Source organism: Sceloporus occidentalis, unplaced genomic scaffold (assembly GCF_023333645.1).
Source record: "Sceloporus occidentalis isolate IW3139 unplaced genomic scaffold, rSceOcc1.0.p SCAF_274, whole genome shotgun sequence".
NCBI lineage: Eukaryota > Metazoa > Chordata > Lepidosauria > Squamata > Phrynosomatidae > Sceloporus > Sceloporus occidentalis.
This window is the reverse complement of record NW_028317254.1, coordinates 311,947-333,848: the sequence shown is the minus strand read 5'-3', so window position 1 is coordinate 333,848 and position 21,902 is coordinate 311,947. Positions and strand designations below refer to the sequence as shown.

At 43.3% G+C, this 21,902-nt stretch overlaps 2 protein-coding genes across 2 annotated transcripts; one reads left to right on the top strand and one right to left on the bottom strand.

The window, feature by feature from the left end:
- Positions 1-1,808: 1,808 nt before the first annotated feature.
- Positions 1,809-6,252, top strand: LOC149275621 (26S proteasome regulatory subunit 8-like). Its single transcript, XM_089504490.1, has 12 exons — positions 1,809-1,856; positions 2,534-2,605; positions 2,689-2,758; positions 3,316-3,413; positions 3,503-3,559; positions 3,781-4,011; positions 4,266-4,392; positions 4,670-4,860; positions 4,951-5,049; positions 5,153-5,263; positions 5,827-5,913; positions 6,199-6,252. Exons 1-12 carry the CDS (start codon positions 1,809-1,811, stop codon positions 6,250-6,252), a joined length of 1,245 nt encoding a protein of 414 aa, XP_089360616.1.
- Positions 6,253-8,840: 2,588 nt separating this feature from the next.
- Positions 8,841-19,632, bottom strand: LOC149275620 (SWI/SNF-related matrix-associated actin-dependent regulator of chromatin subfamily D member 2-like). Its single transcript, XM_089504504.1, has 13 exons — positions 19,531-19,632; positions 13,686-13,870; positions 13,547-13,589; positions 13,277-13,399; positions 12,703-12,822; positions 12,362-12,457; positions 12,176-12,277; positions 11,391-11,552; positions 10,975-11,072; positions 10,678-10,813; positions 10,110-10,232; positions 9,465-9,566; positions 8,841-8,894 (listed from the first exon to the last, which is right to left on the bottom strand). Exons 1-13 carry the CDS (start codon positions 19,630-19,632, stop codon positions 8,841-8,843), a joined length of 1,446 nt encoding a protein of 481 aa, XP_089360630.1.
- Between the last annotated feature and the right edge of the window lie 2,270 nt (positions 19,633-21,902).

The following is a 21,902-nucleotide window of genomic DNA, read 5'->3' as shown; positions in this document are numbered from 1 at the left end:
TCAGCATACACGGAATCACAATAACCCATCTTCACAGCGACATATATTTGTTTAGGTTATTATCCCTAAATTAGTTTGTGGGGGATCCCTTCCTTTAAAGTCTGTAATGTGAGCTGCAACGACCTCTTAGAAATGTCACTAACAACAGTAACAATTTGCCATATTATCTCCATATATCCGAAGGCAGAGTCATATCGAGAACACGGTTAAAGCGTTAATGTATGTAATTAATAGATATATGAGAGTGGTAGATAAATGGAGCAGCCTCCCAGCAGATGTGGTAGAGAGTAATACAGTGAGGAAATTGAAACACTCATGGGATAGGCATACGGCTCCTGAATCTAAGACGAAACCAACGACTGGGTCTTTACAGCAGGAAAACTGACCCAAGCGTTTGATTATCTCTATCTTTCTTGCTCAGATATTGAGACCTTTGTCGGGATGGAGCTCTTGGTGTCCCAGGCAGTGAGAGGTCACCACTCTTGGCCGTATACAGCTGTCACTCATCCCCCGGAACGAGATGTGCATCTGGTCCTTCAGCCTTTGGAGAGACTTCAGACAGGCAGAGGAACATAGCGGTTGTGGGACTCCTGACGTGAGAGATACTTAATGCTGGCTCCGGCTTATTAAACTGGTGTCGCAATGCAAGAGAGCCTAGCATGGGGTACCTGGCCCTGATTTCAGCTGCCTAGGGGTCAAACAAGAACCTGTTTATATAGCCTCCTAACCAGAGGATGTATATGGCCTACAGGGCTCCCATAACATAACTACTGCCTACATGAGTCCAGTTCTTCTTTGGTATCCTGAATACTGGAGCCATATGGCAAACCTCCCAACTTCTATCCCCCCGGCCGATGGGGGCGCCGGGGGCCAGAGCTGAGTAGGCAGCATTACTGTGCATGCGCAGTATGCATTCTCCGATGTCCAAGACCAAGCGGGGCAGAGGTAGACTTCGGTAGGACAAGGACTGTGCTACGCACAGCAGGACAGTTGGGAGTCAAGATATGGCCACCCACTCTTTATCCACTGGATAGCAGCAGCATTTGAGTCTCATCCTCTCTCCTTCATACCCAAAACCATGATAAATGAGTAGATTTTTCTGTATTTTCCATGTTTTATAACTGGTGCGGAATATCATAAAATAATTATTCTTTATACATAGACCCTGATATGTCGATGAGGCGTTTACACCCTGATTAGCTCTTTTATGTGCTCCTTTTATGAAGAAGATAGAAACATTTAAATACATGAAAGAGGTTTACCAAAGTACAGGAGGGAGGTTTATTTTAAAGAAGGAGAAATGTTAGAACAAGGAGCCAGAATCTAAAACTAGAGGGTCTGAGGCTTAGATGTAATCTTAGGAAGTTTTACTTTACTGAGAAGGTGGTAGATAAGTGGAACAGCCTTCCAACAGAAGTGGTAGAGGCTAACACAATGAGGGGATTTAAACATCCATGGGATAGGCATGTGGCTTCTGAATCGACTGATTAAGGGTTGAGTCTTTACAGTAGGTGTACTGGGCAGTCTAGATGGGCAGAATGGGGCCGGCCTGTTGGCAGGCGCTATGCTTCTACCTAATCATAAAACGGGCTTTTACCGCCCCCTGGTGTCATCCTTGAGCAAGTCTGCAAAGCACCTTTACCGCCCGCCAGCAGGTGCCGCTGTCACTTCAGACCATCAACCCTACGCTCTATGGTGATACACCGGCTAGAACGCTATGATTTGTGCTTCCAGCCGGAAGTGCGTCTCTAACCCTCAGTAGTTTGCAGAAGCACCGCTTCCGGTCCTGAGTCACGGTGAGAGAGAGAATGGCTCCGCCGGGAGAGTGCAAGATGGCTGTGGATACAGCAGAGCAGGTAATGGGGGCGATTCATTTATCGAATATCCTCAATATTCACCCGCCCCTCGTGTTACCCAAACAGGGGACTTTAGCGCTGTCACGGCTCCTCTGTCTGTTCTGTCTGAATTCCGGCCTAAATCTGCCCCTGTGATTCCCTCCTGACCTACTCCCTCTCTATCGCTGCCACTGTTATCCCATCATTATTACCACTGGACCTGTGCCATTGTGTTTCCTCTCCCTCGGTTACCCCCCTTATTACCCCTGTTGTCTTATTGCCCCATCTCCCCTTGGTTCTCCTTATTTTATAATTCTCCACCACCCATTGGTTCCCCTGTCAGACTTTAGCCCTCCCACCCTTGTTATACTTATTCACACAATATTTCACTATTGCTCCAATCTATACATAAGTTACATTCCTATGTACCCTGTATTTGTTAGCATCCCATTAATCCCCTGTTATATCCTTTATGATCTGCTATGTAATTATCCAAAACAATGCTGCCCCCACCCTCCACCAATAAAAATACCCCCCCCCCTTTTAATGGCTTCCTTTTCATACTGGTTATCTTATTTCTTCTCCTGTGTCCTGCCGTTACTTTCTTGTAATCATATGTCACGCATGTCAAAATATGTCTCGCCGGCATACTCCACACAGTCACACTTACTATCTCTTTCCGCCTTGTCTATTCACAGATGGAAATGGATGAAAGCCGCGGCGGCAGCGGATTGCGTCAATATTATTTATCCAAAATTGAAGATCTTCAGGTACCACCCTTAGCCCCGGCGCCATGTCTGTGAGATAAAGACGTATGTGTTTTGTACTGAGTGTGTCTCTGTCCTCTCTCCAGTTAGTTGTCAACGACAAAAGTCAGAATCTGAGGCGTCTACAGGCTCAGCGAAATGAACTGAATGCCAAAGGTAATCCCTGCAGTGACAGCCATCTTTGATAGACAGTGGAGATGTTGGCGGTTACCCGTGGATCTTACACCCTAGTAGCATTCAGTTGCATGTCCTGTGTGACCTCAAAGGCTGGGGGGACTCTAGACAAACTATTGTTCTTCTTGAGTAGCCATAAGAACCAAGAAATGAGTCTTCGTCTAGTCTGAGGACTCCTTTCTTTGTTCTTATGGCTCCTCAAGAGGAACAATAAAGCTTGTTTGAAATTTTACACTCGTGTGGATAGATCTATACTATTGCCGTTTTTCCTGTTTATTCTTGCCGGAGGGGAACATTCCAAACATTATTTTTTGGTACGGCTAAGAGGCGGTTTCCCCTGTTTAATAAAGCTTTTCTGACTCTAGACTCTTAGAACAAAAACTCTCTGGACTGATTTAGCATGTATTCAATTCCTAGCCTTAATGTTTTGCAAAGCAGGGTAGGACTCTTATAATAAACAGTTAATCAATATCTGGGACCACCTTATCTGTCTGTGTTGAGAGCTCTTGCTTAGCTTGTGACTCTTTCCTTTCATTCAGTGCGTCTCTTGCGAGAGGAGCTCCAGCTGCTGCAAGAGCAGGGGTCCTACGTGGGTGAGGTGGTCCGGGCAATGGACAAGAAGAAAGTCCTGGTCAAGGTGTGTGAAGTAGCCCCTATACCACTGGGGCTCTGGGCATCTGCCTGTACAATCCTATCAATTCAACCTTCTTTTTTTTTTTTTTCTAGGTCCATCCCGAGGGGAAGTTTGTTGTGGATATTGATAAAAATATTGATATAAACGATGTGAGTATTCTGGGTAACTTTGTTGTAAAATAGTCACTTTGCATCCAGTGATATCATAACCATGTCAACTCTGTCAACCTTTTAAAATGGCTAGTCGTTAAAGGGCTTTATTCTGGTCCTTTAACATTTTTAACCCTTTTTTTTTTGTTGGTGTACCATTACGCGTGTTGGCATATTTAATGCTTACATCCTATTTATTGATCTCCTCTTCTCCTGCCCAGGTGACCCCAAATTGCAGAGTGGCGCTGCGTAATGACAGTTATACCCTACACAAGATCCTGCCCAATAAGGTGGATCCTCTGGTGTCTCTGATGATGGTGGAAAAGGTTCCGGACTCCACGTACGAGATGATCGGTGGCTTGGACAAGCAAATCAAGGAGATTAAGGAGGTTATCGAGCTGCCCGTGAAGCACCCCGAGTTGTTTGAAGCCTTGGGAATTGCACAGCCTAAGGTTTGTAAGAAAATAAAATATGGATAATGCAGCACTTTGTATGATTACAGAGTTTGATGCTGCATCTAGCAGTGAAATTGTTAAATTCAGAAAAGCGGCACCTTTAATAGTAATACAGAAGTGTCAGAACATAGGAATTTATGTAAACGTGCAAGAAAATCTTCACTGCAGCAAAAAAAGAAATAAAAAGTGAACCAAATGATTTGTGTACTGGGTGTAAATGTGAACAATTTTGTGGTAATTCTCTCCCCCAGGGGGTTTTGCTGTATGGACCTCCCGGCACCGGGAAGACTCTTCTGGCCCGTGCTGTGGCTCATCACACAGACTGCACGTTTATACGCGTGTCGGGTTCTGAGCTCGTCCAGAAATTCATCGGGGAAGGTAAATGCAAAATATCCTATTAACCACATCTGCACGTGCAGGGAAAGCGTGGATGTGTGAATACATGGTGTCATAATAAGTTACTTGTCCACCTATCAGTCATTAAAACTTTTTTGCGTTTGGATGCTCTTATTGAGCCGTGTGACTGATTTTCCAGCAGTGTTGTGTATAAATGTGCAACTAAATACTAAAACACAGGTGATCAGTTATGTTTATTAAATTAGGAATGTATGTTGCGATATGCGGATATATGTACATAGCTCATATCTGCTTTCAGGTGCCCGGATGGTGCGAGAGCTCTTTGTGATGGCTCGTGAACATGCACCTTCCATCATCTTCATGGACGAGATCGACTCTATCGGGTCCTCGCGGTTGGAGGGCGGCTCGGGAGGGGACAGTGAGGTCCAGCGCACCATGCTTGAATTACTCAACCAGCTTGATGGCTTTGAGGCCACCAAGAACATCAAGGTATGACCCGGCCGCTGAACGGAATGAGCCGTTTTTATTATTTTTCTGCTTTTGGTGCTCTTTCAGTCTGACTTGTTCCGTTATCCCTAGGTTATTATGGCCACCAACCGAATTGATATATTGGACTCTGCTTTGCTTCGCCCTGGGCGCATTGACAGAAAGATTGAGTTTCCCCCTCCTAATGAAGAGGTAAGAGGTGTCGGTGTATTGCAGATAATGTACTGGCGATTGTCCTCGTTGTCTATTCTTTTTTTTTGGGGGGGAATGCTCATTTTTCTTCGTTATTTTACAGGCACGTTTGGACATCCTAAAGATTCATTCCAGAAAAATGAACTTGACTCGTGGGATCAACTTGCGTAAAATTGCAGAGCTGATGCCTGGGGCATCAGGGGCAGAAGTGAAGGTGAGGAACGTGTGGAAGCAAGCGGCAAACAATTCTTCCAGGCCGTGGGGACGGGATATGGCAGCCTCCTCTTACGGGCTGTCACCCAGGATCCTGTCTTTTGTGTATTAATAGGCAGCAGATGGATACTTTTTGAAACGTATTTTAAGCAAAATGTTTAGGGGGACAGAAGGTTTTCTGGGAACCAGATGTGGAAACTTCTCCTTGGTCACAATCCAAACCCCTGGAGGCCTGCTTCTGGCATACCCACGCTCTCTGTGCTCCCAGAATCCCTTCTGCCTACTTAGTAGCTATAATTCCTTTGCCAATAAGAAATCAGATTCCCCAGCAACAAGACAATTTATTATTCCCCATCTCAAAGCTCTGCTTCCATCGTTAGGTGGGCGTCATGAGAAATTTCCCCTTCCACTCTTATCCACCAGCCTTTCTATGGTTTGTTTGCTGACCCTTCCTCCCATGGTGACAAACAAAAGTATTTAGATGTTTCCTCTTCATTGCTGGTCACTAATAGACCCTTACCGGTACTGTATCCCTAGGTAAAGTATTGCCTTTCATTTTTGCAGGGCGTCTGCACAGAAGCCGGGATGTATGCCCTCCGAGAGAGAAGGGTGCATGTCACGCAGGAAGACTTTGAAATGGCGGTAGCCAAGGTGAGTATCTGCATTCTCTCCCTGTGGGACTATTATATATTTGGTCAGCAAGTGCTATACACACAATAGTACACATGCCTTTAAATGCATCTATGTGTCTGTGTGTATTTCCATGGCTGGGGGCAGGGTGCTGTGTTAAAGCTCCTTTGTGTATAACTCGGAAATGGTATTATCCTTGGAAATGTATGATTGTAAAAGATTAGCATTGGTGTGATTTTGGTTGGAATCTTGTATTTTGGGAAAGTGCGTCCTGGAACGTGACCTCATGTTTCTGTCCCATCCCAGGTGATGCAGAAAGACAGCGAGAAGAACATGTCTATAAAGAAGCTATGGAAGTAAAAATTCTCTGGCTGGGATGCAGAATTCCCCCCCGAGTCTAGACCCCCCCCCTGGTGAGCATCTAGATCTCTTGAGATTCATGACCCCAACCTCTTCTCCAGTGGCGTTCTTGATCCGTCAAACTTCTACTTAAATCCCCCCCCCCCCCAGTGAATCTGTTGTGACAATGCAAATCTCATTTGGAAGTATTGGGGGGGCTTTGTGCAGGAGCCCATATTACTCTGTAATCACTATTGACTATACTTTAACGCTTCATCATTGGTGCCAGAATGGTACGTACCACTTTGGGGAAGGAGTAGATTAAAAAAAAACAAAAAAAACTTGTGAACCACGTTGTGGTGTTTAAAGGCTTGACTAATAGAAAGCAGTCGGAGGGTGACAGGTGTGTTTTACGTTTATATGAATAATGCCAGATACGTTGTCTTTGTTATAACTGAGAATGATCCACGTGGTCTGTTAATAAACAATAAACATTTAAAAAAGTCAAGAAAAGCTTTATTTAACACAAACATTTTGTCAAAACACAAAGGAATGTTTCTTATGAAATACATTCAAGCCCAGCTCCCAAAGCGCTTTATTGTAAACAGCACACCGCATTGTAAGCATCAGGGAATCACAATCCAAGTGTATCCCTTAAAGTGGGTTGGCCCCCTATAGAAAACAAACATTGGGGGGGGGGAACCCTTTAAAATGGCTCTTGGTTCCCAATTTGTGGGTTATTTATAAAAAGTGACTATGGTGCAAAGTTTGGCTATCACTATACCAACCAACAAAAAAAAAAATCCAAAATATTTAATTGGTTACTATAGTGATACAGCCACTTTTTATACATAACATCCTATTTTGTGTGTTTTTTTATGCAGAAATATGGAGTACTTTATATGTTGAGCTGTATGGCACATTGGATGAAATAATAATGCAGCATATAGGGGACTGGATCCGTACTGGATCCATTGTAAAATGCATTGCTTTAAACATCTTAAACTGCTATACAGGACAGGTTTATACTTTGAACATAACTTTAAAAAAACTATTTAAAACACAAATGTGGTATTTGGTCCCAAATCATGCCTCTGCATAGATAACCGGTTAATCCCCTGAGAGTAAACGATATGGCTCGGACTCGCAACTTGCATTATATTTTTTTGTTGCATTTATCGAAGGAAATTCACAGAGTTTATTCCCCCTTACATCACGCTGTAGATAGCAGGGAGAGATTTTATACACAGATCATAAAGCTCACCAACAGAGAGAGGATTCATTATGTCAACATCACAGGTACATAAACGCCGGTGACTTCTTGGAACATTAGTGCAAAGTCTTTATATATAAAATCAGATGCAGATAAAAAGGGTATATAGACCCCCCCTAGACAAACACCACAAAAAAAAAATCCCTGTTAAAGTCTCCCACCCCAGCTGAAAATAAAAGAAATAATGAATATGTAACCTCCCCCACCTCGAAAAACAGTGCAAATAGAAAAATTAACACGGGTAACAAAATATAAAATCCAGGTATATCGCGGCATCTGCGATAAGGCTTCACGGGTTACGAGGATATGCTGACATAGCATTAAAATTACACAGGGTAGTTGGATTGTCTGCAGGGGTTAATCTGCCAACATTTAAGGTTTTTTTATTTTTTACTCCTGGCTGAGCAGGATGGGAGTTGGAGTCTGCGGCAGGTAATGGCCTTTAGAGACAGCAATTGCTGCAAAGAGGGCAGTTCCTGAGCGAAACAGAATCGGTTTATTTTTTGTAGAATCTGTAAATTTTCACTGCGGTGGTGGTGAGGAGGGGGCAGGTGGTTCATGGCTCAGGCACTCACCTTTTTAGACCCAAGCTACGTTAGTTAGGTTCCCCTGCTGCGTTAAGCTATTAAGGCCCAACATAGTTTTGGTGAACTCCCAAGCTTATGATTCTGGGTTTTCTGCTACTTCTGGTGTTTTTGAGCTTCTGCCTGAAGATACATCCTGCGTTCAGCTCCCCAATCGGTATTTACTAAGCTGAACCTATTGTGTTATACACTATAACTACACTAGTATTTAGTAGATGTAGTATTAACATACCTTTATCAACCCCTTAATTTATATTCCGCCCGAGCCCCCGGCAAAGCGGGTCCCAACATCTGAACATGCATGTATATACATGCAGAACACAGAGACACGTGTGAAACCTGCACTATTAAGTGGGGTGGGGGTAACATTACAGCAGATTCTTTTTAGGGAATTACATGTCTTATGCTTTTCTGAAGGAAAAAAAAAATACTACTTTGGGTAAAATTGATTTGGTCAAATATTGCATTATGAAAGTATACATTGTGATCCTGGACAGAATTTTTGGCAATCCACAAATTCCATTACCACCAGGGCAGTGAAAGTTTCGCTCTGTTCCCTGACGAGGACCCGGTGGATCAATGCAGTTACTTAAAAAAATAACGCAGCAGATGGACGTTCGTACCTAAGAACCGACGCACGCCTGCTCTATGCACCCGTCGATAAACGGAGCGCGAGAGACAAAATATGGTAGGAATGTAAATAGGGGCACTTCCGGATTGTGACCAGGCGATCTAGGGTTCTAGAATGTGTTCTAGGTCAGCCGGATCCCCAGAACCTGCTCCAGTTCTTGTCTGCGTTGCTGCACCTAAAACATGAAGAAGAGCACGACGTGTCAATAGCTTTTATATGTATGTAAGAATTGGGGACACAGTAACTGTTCTCTGGGCTGCTGTTCCACACACCGGCCACAGGGGGGTGCACAGAATAAGACCATTTTAAGACTGCATTTGCCCATGACAGTATGCTCTGTGATGTCTATCCCTCGGCTAGTACAGGGAGTACTTAATAAATAATAATTTACACGAGAACATTTAAGCCAGAGAGAGGACAAAGCATTGGAAGCATCTACTGCAAAAATGGCCGAGTTTGCCCTGTATAATGTATAGCTAATAGAGGGAGAGTTACCGAAATTCATCTCACTGTTTGAACTATACATTGCACAGGGCCGGCTCAGCCTTTCCCTGCAGAGAAGGTCACTATGTCATATTGTATGGAGTCTTTTTGGATAATGCCAATATGCGAGGAATTCAAGAAATATTTAAAGCAAACATCCAAAAGGAAAGTAAAAGTACGAATCAGAGGAGTTTTAACGTAAAAAAAAAAAAAAAAAAAAGACGCAGAATGTAAAGAGTTAAGAAGGACAGAGAGGACTCACCTTGAAGAAGATATGTCTCCCCACAGCCTCCTGAGCCCACGGCTGCTGGTAAAACTCGGAGCGTCTCTCTTCCTCTGGGTTGCCCATCATATCCGTCATGATCTGAGTGCACAGCAGAGATGGTAAAAAACATGAGATGCCACGCGTGGAACCCCCAGCTTTCCTACTAATGTGTAATCACCACCAAGACCGCTTTCAAACTTGGCTGGACTGGCCGTCACCATGGACAATGCCCACCATGAACGGGCGCGCGCATGCGCACACACTCAAAGCTGGCATACGCCAACCAGAAACCGCAAGACAAGTGAATTAGCATGACTTGGTAAAATGCACTAAAGCATTAAAAAGCATTACTGTCCCTTTAAACCACTGCATAGTTCGTCTTCCTGAGCGGTTTTGGCTATGTTAGGGGGCGGAGTAAAGAGAGGGGAACGGGGGTATTTAATTATGCATGTTTTGCCGCGGGTAAAACGTTCCTTACATTTTAAATGAAATGTTTTACCTTTTCCAGTATGATCTCAAAAGAGTGGGTGACGGGGCACTTTAAATGGGATAAGTCCATAAGGGGTTAAGAATACGAGGGTCTGCAATGATTCACAATAACCCTAAATGGTTAAAAAAACGTGAATACGGATTACTAATCACCTTCAGGTCCCTGCTTTGGGATTTCAGCCAGTCCTGTATAAATTCCTGGGGGTCGTTACTAAAACTCAGCATAAAATCCCTCTGCGTTTTCAGATGATTGATGGATTCGATCGTCTCGTGGATCTGGGAAGTTAAAACAATTTATTTAAATACAATACAAAAAAACCCGAAACTCATCTAAAACCGATGGCGCCAAGTCTTTGATTTTTAAATGTCCCTTTAATTAAAGGAATGATAAAATAATAGGAAACATTTAAAAAAAAAATTAGGATCCAAATGCCAAAAAAGAAGTATTTTTTTGATCCAGAAAAGAGGTCCCGCCCTTGTGTTATTTATACGGATAAACAACACCCTTTAGAATATAATGTGTATGTTTTTGGCACCAGGGTCATTTGGTGGTTAGGCTAACTTTGTTATATAGACAAATCGTATGTTGTACGTTTCCATGCCAACCGACATATAGATTTTTGGCAATGCGTGGCTTGGTCTGGCTCGTTAAGAGGCGCGGAAGGCAATACTAGAGCTGAGCTCCTTAAAGCGATGGGTTAACAAGAGTTTGGGATCCCACCTTGGTATCCAGGTTGGCGATCTCTTGTTGGTTGGTGGTGGAAGCAAGAAAACTGCTCATCTGAGATTTCAATGGGTCGTCAACTTCAACATCGATGTCATAACAAGCTGTCTTCTTCTGGTCATTGGGGTCCACACTAGAAGAAGGTTCAAGAAGTTCAAGAGAACAGTCTACGTGGCTGGCCTACGCTCCCTCAATCAACGCAATGTCTCTTTCAGCCCCAACTCCCCTTAATCATAGTATGAATTAGGATTATTTCCTAATTCCTTCTTTACAGGAAGGAATCTTCAGGCTCACCTTATCACATGATTGATTATTATAGGGTCCGGATGTTGCAAGAGGCTGGCAAGCTTCATAGGAATGTCAGAAAATCGCATGCGGACACAATTAAATATCTGTGACGGGAAAAAGGGGAGGTTAACGTGGAGAAGACCACACACAGAGTAATAGTGTTAAAAGGAATTTAGGCAGAGCCGAAGAGAGAGGGTGGTTTAAGAAGAGATTGAAGATGAGAAAACATAAAGCTTTGGGTCAATGGATCAGAGGAGTCATTAGAAAGGTTGACCACATGGAAAGAATGAAACAAGGACCACGTCATGGAAGGGACTGGGTCGATTACTAGAAGACATACGGGTGGGAATGGAAAATGTCATGGAAAGCCATGGAGGAAGAAGAGACTTCAGAGGTCCCACGCAGTGTAACGTGGCACTTACCTGTCTAAAGTAGCGGTTGCAGTTGATGTGCTCCTTCTCATGACTGTCCTGAAGTTTGTTGGTCTTGATGTACAGCCACAAGGCTTGCATGATGTTGGCACGGGTCTGAGTGGTAACACCCAACAGACGAGCCAGACGGGGGTCCAGCTTATATTGTGGGGGCTGCAAGAGAGAAGAACGATGAGAGTCAGATGTCTCCCAGAACAAAAATTCAGTACAGCGTAGCCCCCGGACACTACAAGTCCAAAAGTGGACCATAAAGACTCTCCTAAATCAGAAATGGCATTGCGATACCTCAAACAGGACTAGGTTAGCGATACGCTATGTTCATTGTGTAAGAAAACAGGGTGATTTGATATACTTTAGCGTTAATTATTAGCACTGGTGAGGATATTATTTTAGAAGTTACGTTTCTCCAAAGCTTCTAGACTACTTTTACCTTTTTATTTTAGCAAAAGTCTTTATTCAGCGTTTTTTCCACCAAGTAAAAATTATTAAAATAACACTAAAATGTCATCGCTTAATCCAAAAAAAAAATTAAAAAAATGTAAAACTAGCTGCTTTTTTAAATAGAATCTTAAATAACCCAATAAGAATTAAATAAACTAGGTAATGATGCAATTGCCCAACGTAAAACAAAATAAAACATTTGTCGAGACAATAGCAGAATTCTATTTTCACGTCTGTACAAAGTAACTCTAAAAACGATTTGTTTTCTAATTATTAACGCGGCTGTTTATCGTTTTTATTGGCTATTAAACGCGGTAAGCCAGCCCTCCACTCACCTGATGATCCAGCATCAGTAACAGGGTGCACTTCACATTCACATCTCCAGGGCGTTTGACTTGAAATCCATCGGTCTCCTGGGTGGTGGCCATTCTGTGCCACTGGAGGTGACACGGAAGACGCGTTAATGTCTGCGCTATCATACCAACCTCGTCGTTCTTTTATTTATTTCATTTTTCTCTTACCTCTACCAAGTGATTGTCCGGCCCGTACAATTCTTTATCCAACTCGATAACAAGGCTCTTAAAGAACGAGGAGAACTTTCGCTTTTGTTTACTGGTCTGAAAAACACAGGAAATCGACCATTTCAACCTCAAGAGCCCCGCGACAGGAATGACTAATCTTGTTTAATGTCATCATCAACCCAACTGCCACTTCAAATCCAGTAGACATGCAAACAATGCCAATCACTCCGCCACATCAGCGTCTTCTTCTCACATATGATCTTACAACATAATGTATGGAACCCACCACAGCTAACTTCTAACACCAGCACTCCATACATCCCTCTTTCACCAATACTCACGTCTTCCAGAAGTTTGCCTTCAACCCGTAGCTCCCAGGAGCTCACTCTTTCCGCTTCCTCCCCGTCGGGTTTTCCAGGAGTGAACGTGTTTGAGATGTAAATCCTCAGCTTGCGCTTTTGCTGCGGAGAGGTTACGTTGGAAGATTGTTAAACGAGCCAGAATCTCAGATACAGTTGGTTCTGTTTCAACCGCTAGCCTGGTCATTAATTAACTGCTCAGTTATCAGAACGACTCATCTCCATCTAAACACTACTTGCGTGACGGATCCCTTTGGAGTTCAGTATAGAATCCCCCCCCCCTTGTCTACTATTCTTCCTCATAATCAAGAGATAATATGACAACGAGATTGCCCTCCTTCTATCAGAACATTTTCCTCTTACTACTGTCTGATGCTGTCCACCCCAATACCCTGACCGACTTAGACTTATTCCAAAAACGTTGGTATTCCTGTATCCCAAATCATGTATAGCATGGCCTCTATTATTTCCTCGGTGAACCACATTGTCTACACATCCAAGTGACCCATGCCTTCATCTGCCACCCACCATCATTTACACTTATCCCTCTACATACAGTGAGAGGCTTCTTGATGGCGTCCTGGATTTCCATCCTCTTCCTGGCGATAGTCTGATCTAATTTCCGCTCGAACGCCAAGAGATCCATGTACGCCTGAGATTCTGGAACAAGTTCTCTGATCTGAGAATCAAAAATAAGTAAATAGGGAGGTTTGTTGATGGAAAGGTGTCACAGACAGGACAAACATCTGACGCCGTTAGGTGCTAAGCTATCACAGTTCAAGAACTGAAGTTCTATCATAGAAGGTGAGGGAAGGGAGTTATTTACCCTCTGTGGCAGAATCTTGTCAGCCATCTTTCTTCTCTTGACTCTGTGAGATGAGAAAGAAGTAGTAATTAAAGAAAATGGAAATTATTGAACAGAGATTCAGACAAAATTAAATAAACCAAGACATAGTATCACTCACCCTCTCCTCTGGCCGGCTCCTGAGAGATGGCCGTGTGGAGGTAGAATCCTCTTTCTGAATGGTTCCATCATCATAGGGTTCATCCCTGGCCGTAGGGGAGACCCTGGTCCGTATGCGTTGAGCATGGGAGATCCCACCGGCATCCCAGGCATCGGCATCCGCGCACCAGGGTGCATGCCGGGGCGCTAAGGAGGGGAAGGAATAGAAAACCAGGCAAGAAGGAAAGAAGAGAACAGGCAGGGGTAAAAAAAAAAAAAGTGGGAATGTGAGAAAAGGAGAAAATAGACAAGAGATAGACAATTAAAAATATTTCTTATAGATCTTGTTACTAACATTAAGGGCAGTTCCAATTATTCCAAGAGATTTAAATTCCACTAATACTCCTAAGTGCATCCTGGAAGATCAGGACCCAACAAGACAGCACAAACCTTCTTATCCTCAATCACACGAGACCTTAAATCACACTATGATTAACTCAACGGGGCTCAGTTCCGCAGGACGTTAACGCTTCATAGTTAGAAAGTGGAGTTTCATCCAAAGGCCTTTTTTTCTCACATTATGCGACATAAAGCGACATTCAATCGATTGAAGCAGAAAGATCCAAAAGAAACTTTGTGCCTGATACAGAGCCAGATATACAGAGAATGTAGAAGGTCAATGGATCATACCAAGGGAAACACACTAAGTGCCTCATTGCGAGGGTCACGTTCTTGTTTCCGTTGTGCTCCTCAATGACCTCCAAGAGACCCTGAAAGCACCTATTTTACAGATGGCACCAAATTCCATGAAGTAATAAATCCAGAACAGACTGTTTCTTCTGCTCAAAAGAATCCGGCAAACTGTGGAACCGACCACCTAAACGCCAGTCAGCCTACAAAACAGATAAACTGCTTGTGGTTTTGGGAAACCTTCACAAATGCCTTAAGCTCCTTTAGAAATGGTCGACCTGGAACCACCGCTCTGTGACAAGGAGAAGGAAAGACTATGGAATCGCTCGCAATCTTAGGGGGGAGAACAAACGTTACATTTAATTGCCTTTTCGTAAATACGGATTAAGCCATCATCAAGAAAAGAGTGGAAACTGGCACCAGCCCCATCAATGATGTATTCTGGCCAACTATAGGCCTAGGGCAGCAGGTCCAGGGAGGCGGCAGCACCATTACTCCATGGGCCGGTTAAAAGGGAGATCCCTATGGAGGACTTTGCCGAGTCAGCACTGTCCTCCATGTTTTTTTTCCCCACGTCACCCTTTCTTTAAAAGTGGAGTGCCAGGATGTGATGTCATATCCCGATGCCCCATAGCGCATATATAATAAAAAAAAACAAAAAAACTAATAATAACGTCCCCCGGTACATACAGACAGCAGGCGATGTACAATCCAATGATGACAGAATTAAATCCAGTATCGCCCAACGTATCCGGATTTTTGAATTATAGCCCGATATCCGAATAACGTTCAAATTCCTAAGAATTATATCCAGAAAAAGACATGAATTACGTCCGGAGGCTTCAATTAAATCCAGATTTATATAATTCATCTGCAGGCGAATGTGATTTATATCCGGGGAGATCCGTCTAGGTGGGAATTCTAGAGAATCGCGCAGATTTACTGCCGTTATAATAAAAGGTGTATGAATCAGAGATACACCGAGGAATTCTATCCAGAGAGAGGGAATTTATATCCAGAAAGTAGGTTATCAAAATATTTCGATGGGGAAGGAGATTCAAGTAACTTGTAAAAAAAATTCATATTTTCCAAAAACGTAACAGAGGGATGCTATCAATAAAATAATAAAACATAATAATATTGTTATTAATAATAATAAATATTATTATTATTATATAAAAACATTATCTGATGGCCGATAAAGCCTAGGGGTATTTTCCAAAACTGCGCATGTCATATTCAGAAATACGTAGATTTTAAATACATTTTCCCCAAATTGAAAGGTGTTCTACTCACGACAATAATTAAAGAGGTTAATTAGCCTCATTGTATTATCGTTGTCTGCCGGGAGGCCGTTCCACTTATCTACTACCCTCCTAGACATCAGCCCTGGTTGAAAAGTCTGCAGGGGATCTCCGTTTACAAGGAAAATCATTAATCCAGCCAGGTGAATGGGAGCGTTTAGTGGGTAGGACCCTGCTTTGCTTATCAATATCACCAATGTATTCCGTGGCGATGTACAACAGACACGACACGCCATGCATTAGAAGATCTTGGCTTTCCTTCCCTAGAGCCGAACCCTCTTCACTCTCCCCTACAACCAGCCCTCACGTCCCCTCCCCCCCATCTTTCTCTTTTCCACACCCTCCCCGCTGTTGCCCCCCCTCAGGTGTGCTGCTAATAAGCCTCACCTAGCCGGAAAAACCAGATCTCTCCTGCAGGTCTGCGCAGCGCATGCTGGGAAAATATGTTAAGCTAAACACATATATTTGTAGTACATAGGAGTTAAATTACTGCTGAACAAGTGCGACAAATATATAGATATAGATATATAGAGAGAGAGAGAGAGAGAGAGAGAGAGAAATGAGAGGAAAAGAGAAAGGAAAGAGAAACAAGGGTGAGAAAAGAAAGAGGGGGAAAGGAAGGAAAAGAGAGAGAAAGAAAGGAGGGAAAAAGAATGCTAAAGAGAGGGGAGAGTATTCTCTTATTTTAGGCACTTTGTAAAAGTTGGCTAAGCATACTGGGAGTGTACAGCGGCCGGCGTGCCAGAGGGTAGCTGCGTACGTAGTATTTTTTGCATCATCTGCCGGTCATACGGGACGCCGGTTCTGTGCCAGAGGGAAGAGTCCTGCGGACAGCAGAGGAGCACTGGATTTAACTATCGGATCCCCGCGAGCGACACAGAACCGGCTCGTGACCTTCGGCGCGTCCCAACAGCGCGGCTCCTTTAAGAGAAACGCTGAACGCAGAGCCTCGGAGTGCGGTTTGGCAAAGAGCGCGATAAACACAGCGGGTTAAGGAGAAGAGCAGAAAAGAGCGAAGGGGAGAGCAGCGGAGCTTTTAACTTCTCAGGGCGAGACGGCTTTGGGGGTTAAAGAGTAAAACTTCCAATTTTTAAGAAGCCAGCTTTTGCCCTTAAGTAAATCTGCCCCTTTTTAAGGAAATACACCAAACTATAAATCAGGAGAAAGCACGACTTGTCATAGATATTCCGAACGAAGCCACCTGTACTCAAGCAGGGATTTCCGCTGCAATAAAGCAGGGAGAAAAGCCCCAATCAGGATGCTCAGATGCCACTAAATCAGAGTAGAATATGAAGGAGTCGGGTCCAGATTGTATGACCCTGAGAATCTGCCCCCTTACCCCAAGACCCTGAATATGGGGTAAAGCACTATGACTCGGGGGTAATATTCTGAGAGTTGCTGAGTATAAGTACGTATTCTCTCCAGCTTTCAGGGCTCTAGATGGATAACCCTGTTCTGGATTATCTAGAAGGAATGTGTCACCAAACCAACATGTGCCTTTCTTCCTCCCCATTTGAATAGGGTTTAGTAAGTAGAGCCTCCCTTCTCTTTTGTTTAAGCCCTTGTCTGGCACTCAAAGTCCAGACAAGTTCAGACAGATCGAGAGCCGACGACACTCTATAAGTGCTCTCTGTTCTCAGTGAGGCTTTAGCTGCACCATACCCGCCAAGTGTCCCTGTTGAGGAAGGCCAGTCCCTTCTTGGGCCCCCAATCCCCGACGCCCCTCTTTTCTAGGAGCTCAGAATGTTTGCTGGGTATGAGGGTATTGCAGGGTTCTACAGCCCTAAAAGCCCCGATAATGTGTATAGAAACAGCAGGAAATTACTTTATACACTAAACTGTCTCCATTTCCAAAGCTATCTATAGGTCACATAAAGTAAATCCCCGCCGCTAGCTAACCCCCCCCAAAACAAGCGCGCCCCTCTTATTTACTATTAAATATGGAGTAGTAATTCTGTATTAGACACCAGAAACCAACCAACAGACATCATCTGTAATTATTATATATATATTTACATATCTGGGAACTCTCAGGGTTTTCGGCCCAATCTCAGGGTGAAGGGGCAGATTCTCCAGGTTACACAGTCTGACTCCTTCCTATCCCTCCCTCGCCGTGATCATACCCCCTGTATGTTATGGTTGATATCCCTGCTTGAATGCAGGGGACTCAACTAAGTGCATCTTTAAATAATGACAAGTCGAGGTTTCCATGAGGGCCGGGTTGGAGCCATTTGGGTAACGCATTTGGCGAGTCACTACATAGACTCTTCGCCATGGGCTATAAAAGGGTTAATATTTCAGGAGCCTCAATGGCAGCCCATTTATAAAGTTCCCCAGTATATATATATATATATATATATATATATATATATATATATATATATATTTATATATATATAATAAAGTTAATGTTTCAAACAATACTTTGTTACTTTATGTTTGGATATTTGTATAATAATAATAAATAATAATAATAGTAATATCCGCTAAGTAAAGGGAACATGGCTTTATCTTACTGCACTGCGGTAAACAATACAATTCCTAACTTTAACTTATCCAGAGATAAGTAATTAAGGTTTATAAAATCAAGACATAAAGGCAGATATAAAAATAATAATACTAATAATCTTCGAGCATTTAATACAGCGTTATACTCCGTAACGTTGTGTAGCACTGGAGAAAAGAGGTTTTTGGGTTTTTTCCCCCATTTTATTCAAATAAACTTAAATTTCTCTCCTAACGGGAGGTGTTATTTGGGTGGCATTCCCTAATCAAACACTTCCCTGAGCTGCCTGCAGTATGAAAAGAGCTTAGGGTGTTTATCTAGCAGCCTGGACTTCTTAGCCTAGGCCATTTTTAACCCTTTCAGCCGTTTTTACATGTCTGTGGCTCCAAAAGCCTATTGGTTAACATGTGCTTTTAACCAGTAATTATAACTAAATAAATAAATAAAAAAAAATGATGGATTATAAACGGATAAGTATGGCTTGGAAGCCTTTGATTGGCTGTTACAAGTTGAGCAATCATTAATAACAAGCGGCAATAATTATAAACGATCTTAATAGGATTAAAGCTATTTCAGGTCAGCATTAAAAAAAAAAAAAAAAAAGTCATTCAATAAAATATATATAAGGAATAGTTACTAAGAGCTGTATTTACAGCCCCGGATTTGGCATTAAAGTCATTTTCTACCCAACTATAAACTAAAAATACTAATTACGGTAATTTTGCATACTGTGCGATCTCAGCAGCATTACAGAGATTGGTAGCATTTTAATTACTAAGCACCTGGGTTTTGTGGGTTTTTTGGTGCCGTTACTCCTAGCAACGCATCCTCCGCAACCAATAAGAATGCTGGAAAAAGAGCCTTCTTAAAAAATGGACCACATCGTTGTCGCAGGGGGGAAAGTGACATAATGATGTCATTAGATGACCTCATTCCGCACTCTACAGCCTTGATTCAATAACTGGAGATAAAGTTATCCCGGAGTAATTCAATACCAACTAAAAGAAGGGATTTTTTTTTTAAATCTTATAATATTTTATCATTTAGCCTGCGACCGGGTGACCCCACAACATTCCCATTTGGGGGGGGGGGGTCAGACCTTCGACTGCGTCTTTAACCCTGAAAAGATCTGAAGTATAAAAAAGGTAAATAAAATTCCTAAAAATCTCCTGCGGCCAATTCGTTTTATCGAATAGGATCCTCATCGATACTGAAAGCGATCAAATATTTGTTTACGTTTATACGACGCTCGCGTCTCGCGGATACATTGTATCTGAACTCATCCTTTGGAACTTTATTTATAAATAAAGCATTTAATATTATTTTTTTTGGTCCTGTATAGTAATAATATTTAGTGCGTGTATTACCTGGTAGGGGCCGGTTGGGCCCCTGTAAACTCCCGGGCCTGGTCCCCGCATCATGTTCATTGGGCTCCCTGGACCGAAAGGTACACCCCCCCTGGAGGACATGAGATTTGGGATGAGGGCTCCCTGGTTATGTCAGTTCAGCGCAGCCTCCTCCTGAGTGAGCCTCTCTTTCTCCAGCCTCCTTCTGAGTGAGCCTCTCTCTCCCCAGCCTCCTCCTGAGTGAGCCTCTCTCTCTCCAGCCTCCTTCTGAGTGAGCCTCTCTCTCCCCAGCCTCCTCCTGAGTGAGCCTCTCTCTCTCCAGCCTCCTCCTGAGTGAGCCTCTCTTCTCTCTCTCTCTCGCCTCCTCTTGAGTGAGCCTCTCCTGTCAGCCTCCCTTGTTTACAGCTCCATTCCAAGTGTGCCTGTGTGTTTAAACCCCTGCTGGCTGATTGTTCCTGGTGTGAATAGCCCTGCCTCCCCAGCAGATACCCCTCACCTGCCCCCCACTGTGCTGCCTCCCCCTCTGTGTATAGCTGTGCTGAGCCTCACCCTGGGGCTTCCAGCCTCCCCCTGTGTGTCTGATCTGCCTCCTCTGGGTGACTCCTGTGCTGTTCTGCCCTCATAGGAAGTTATTGGAAGGTTTTTTCTGTTGGTGTCATCACTTCCACAGAGCTGTTTTGCAACAAACCTCCCAGCAGCTCATCTCCCTGCCCTCCCTCTCTCTCTCTGCCTCCTCTTATCTCTGCCCTCCCTCTCCCTCCTTCCTCTGGCTGGATCATGTGTCTACTCCATTAACAAGTTCTTTCATCTCCCCCCCTTCCTCATTGTCACTGCTGCCCATCCCCTCATTGCTGGGACTTGTCTCAGCCCCTTTCTGCTTTTCCCTCCACCCTTTTCCTCTGAATGCTCACCCCCTTCTCCATTTCCCCTCCCCTACTCTGTTCCCCATGTGCTTCGCAGACTTTGATCTCTTACCTTCAGGCTGAGCATGTGGACCTGGTTGCAGGAGTAGTACATACCCTTCCCATACAATCCGCGATGCATTCCAACTCCGCAGGACCCATGCCGGCCGGACGCTATCAATAGCCACCGGTGTCTGGACAGCGGATTTAAATGCCCCCTGCTGCTGTTTTGACCGGGCGATACCGTCTGCCTGCAATTGACATTCAACCCTTTTTTGTTAGCGACAAGTCGTAACCATAACCCGACCGATCACCTGGAAATTAGCGCCCAGCTTGCGAAGAACGGACAATTTGCTAATCCTTTTCTATATATATATATATAAATAGGGTTGTGTCCCCTATGCTGCTGTGGCCCCCATTTTACCCACGTGACATCATCCCCAAACTCGCTCGCATAATGGGACCTTGTTTCACGATCCCCAATTTATAGAATCGCTTCAAGGTGTCATTAAAAGACCCCCAACGCTGCGCTTTTGCCCCTCTTCCCCAAGAAACTTTCTTTTAAAAAAACAACATTTTTGGACTTAGAAAACCTACAGCGCCCTGGGCTGTCCGCGTCGTTGAACCCCCAGAATGTTTTTGAGGCTCGTTTTTGCTTAAAGGGTTTCCTAGAATAATCTCCAAAGTGTTTACGCAGATCAGAATACAATAAAGGGGCAACAAGTACGGGGCCGCGTTATTTGACTTTAAGCGACACCGTGACCTGACCTCTGACACCGAAATCTTTTTTTTTTAAAAAAAAAGACATTTGTGGGTTAGTAAAATCAATAACAAATTATAGTAAATAAAAATGTAAGGGTTGGGGGGGGGGATCTTTAGAGGTTAGAAAACAAACACACAATTAAGGGTTTAGTAAAACAAAGAAAAATACCGTAAAAAAAATATTTAAAGGGTTAATATAACAACCACCAATAAATAATAATCACAATTTAGGGATTAATAAAGCAAAAAACTAATTCAAAATTTAGTGGTTAGTAAAGCAAAATAAATAAATTATGGATTCCACATCAGACGTGAAAAACCTTAAATCAATAAGTTTCTTGTTTCAACTTTAAAAAAAACAAAAAAAAACCAGCCACTATATTAATTTTTCTTTCATGAATATGTGTTTTTTTTTTACCCCATCGTTCACAAACTTCCTTTGAACGGCATTTTATTTCCGTCTGAAAAAAAAAGGCCGAATGTTGCATTTAGAAGCCATTTTAATAGCGTGCCATGTAACGCGTTTTACCCCCCCCCCGATATTGTAGCGGCACGGTACTGAAAGGGTTAAACATATAAAGGCTTTGGGTGCGCCCAACACCCCCCCCCCGAACTGTTTTACCCGTTAGTGGCGGTTAAGAAACAGGAAGTAGGCAAAGTGAAACTATTTCTTAATAAAAACGGCTAAAAATAAAATCACGTTTTGGGTGAAAAAGTTTTAACAAACCA

Bases quoted from the DNA above. Each gene is read 5' to 3' on its own strand.
- LOC149275621 (XM_089504490.1), top strand. From the start codon at position 1,809: ATGGCTCCGCCGGGAGAGTGCAAGATGGCTGTGGATACAGCAGAGCAG. The intron at 2,759-3,315 runs GTAATCCCTGCA...CCTTTCATTCAG, and splicing joins AAATGAACTGAATGCCAAAG to TGCGTCTCTTGCGAGAGGAG. The intron at 4,012-4,265 runs GTTTGTAAGAAA...TCTCTCCCCCAG, and splicing joins TGGGAATTGCACAGCCTAAG to GGGGTTTTGCTGTATGGACC.
- LOC149275620 (XM_089504504.1), bottom strand. From the start codon at position 19,632: ATGTCCTCCAGGGGGGGTGTACCTTTCGGTCCAGGGAGCCCAATGAAC. The intron at 13,400-13,546 runs GTAAATAACTCC...TTTGATTCTCAG, and splicing joins ACAAGATTCTGCCACAGAGG to ATCAGAGAACTTGTTCCAGA. The intron at 12,278-12,361 runs GTAAGAGAAAAA...TGTCACCTCCAG, and splicing joins CGGACAATCACTTGGTAGAG to TGGCACAGAATGGCCACCAC.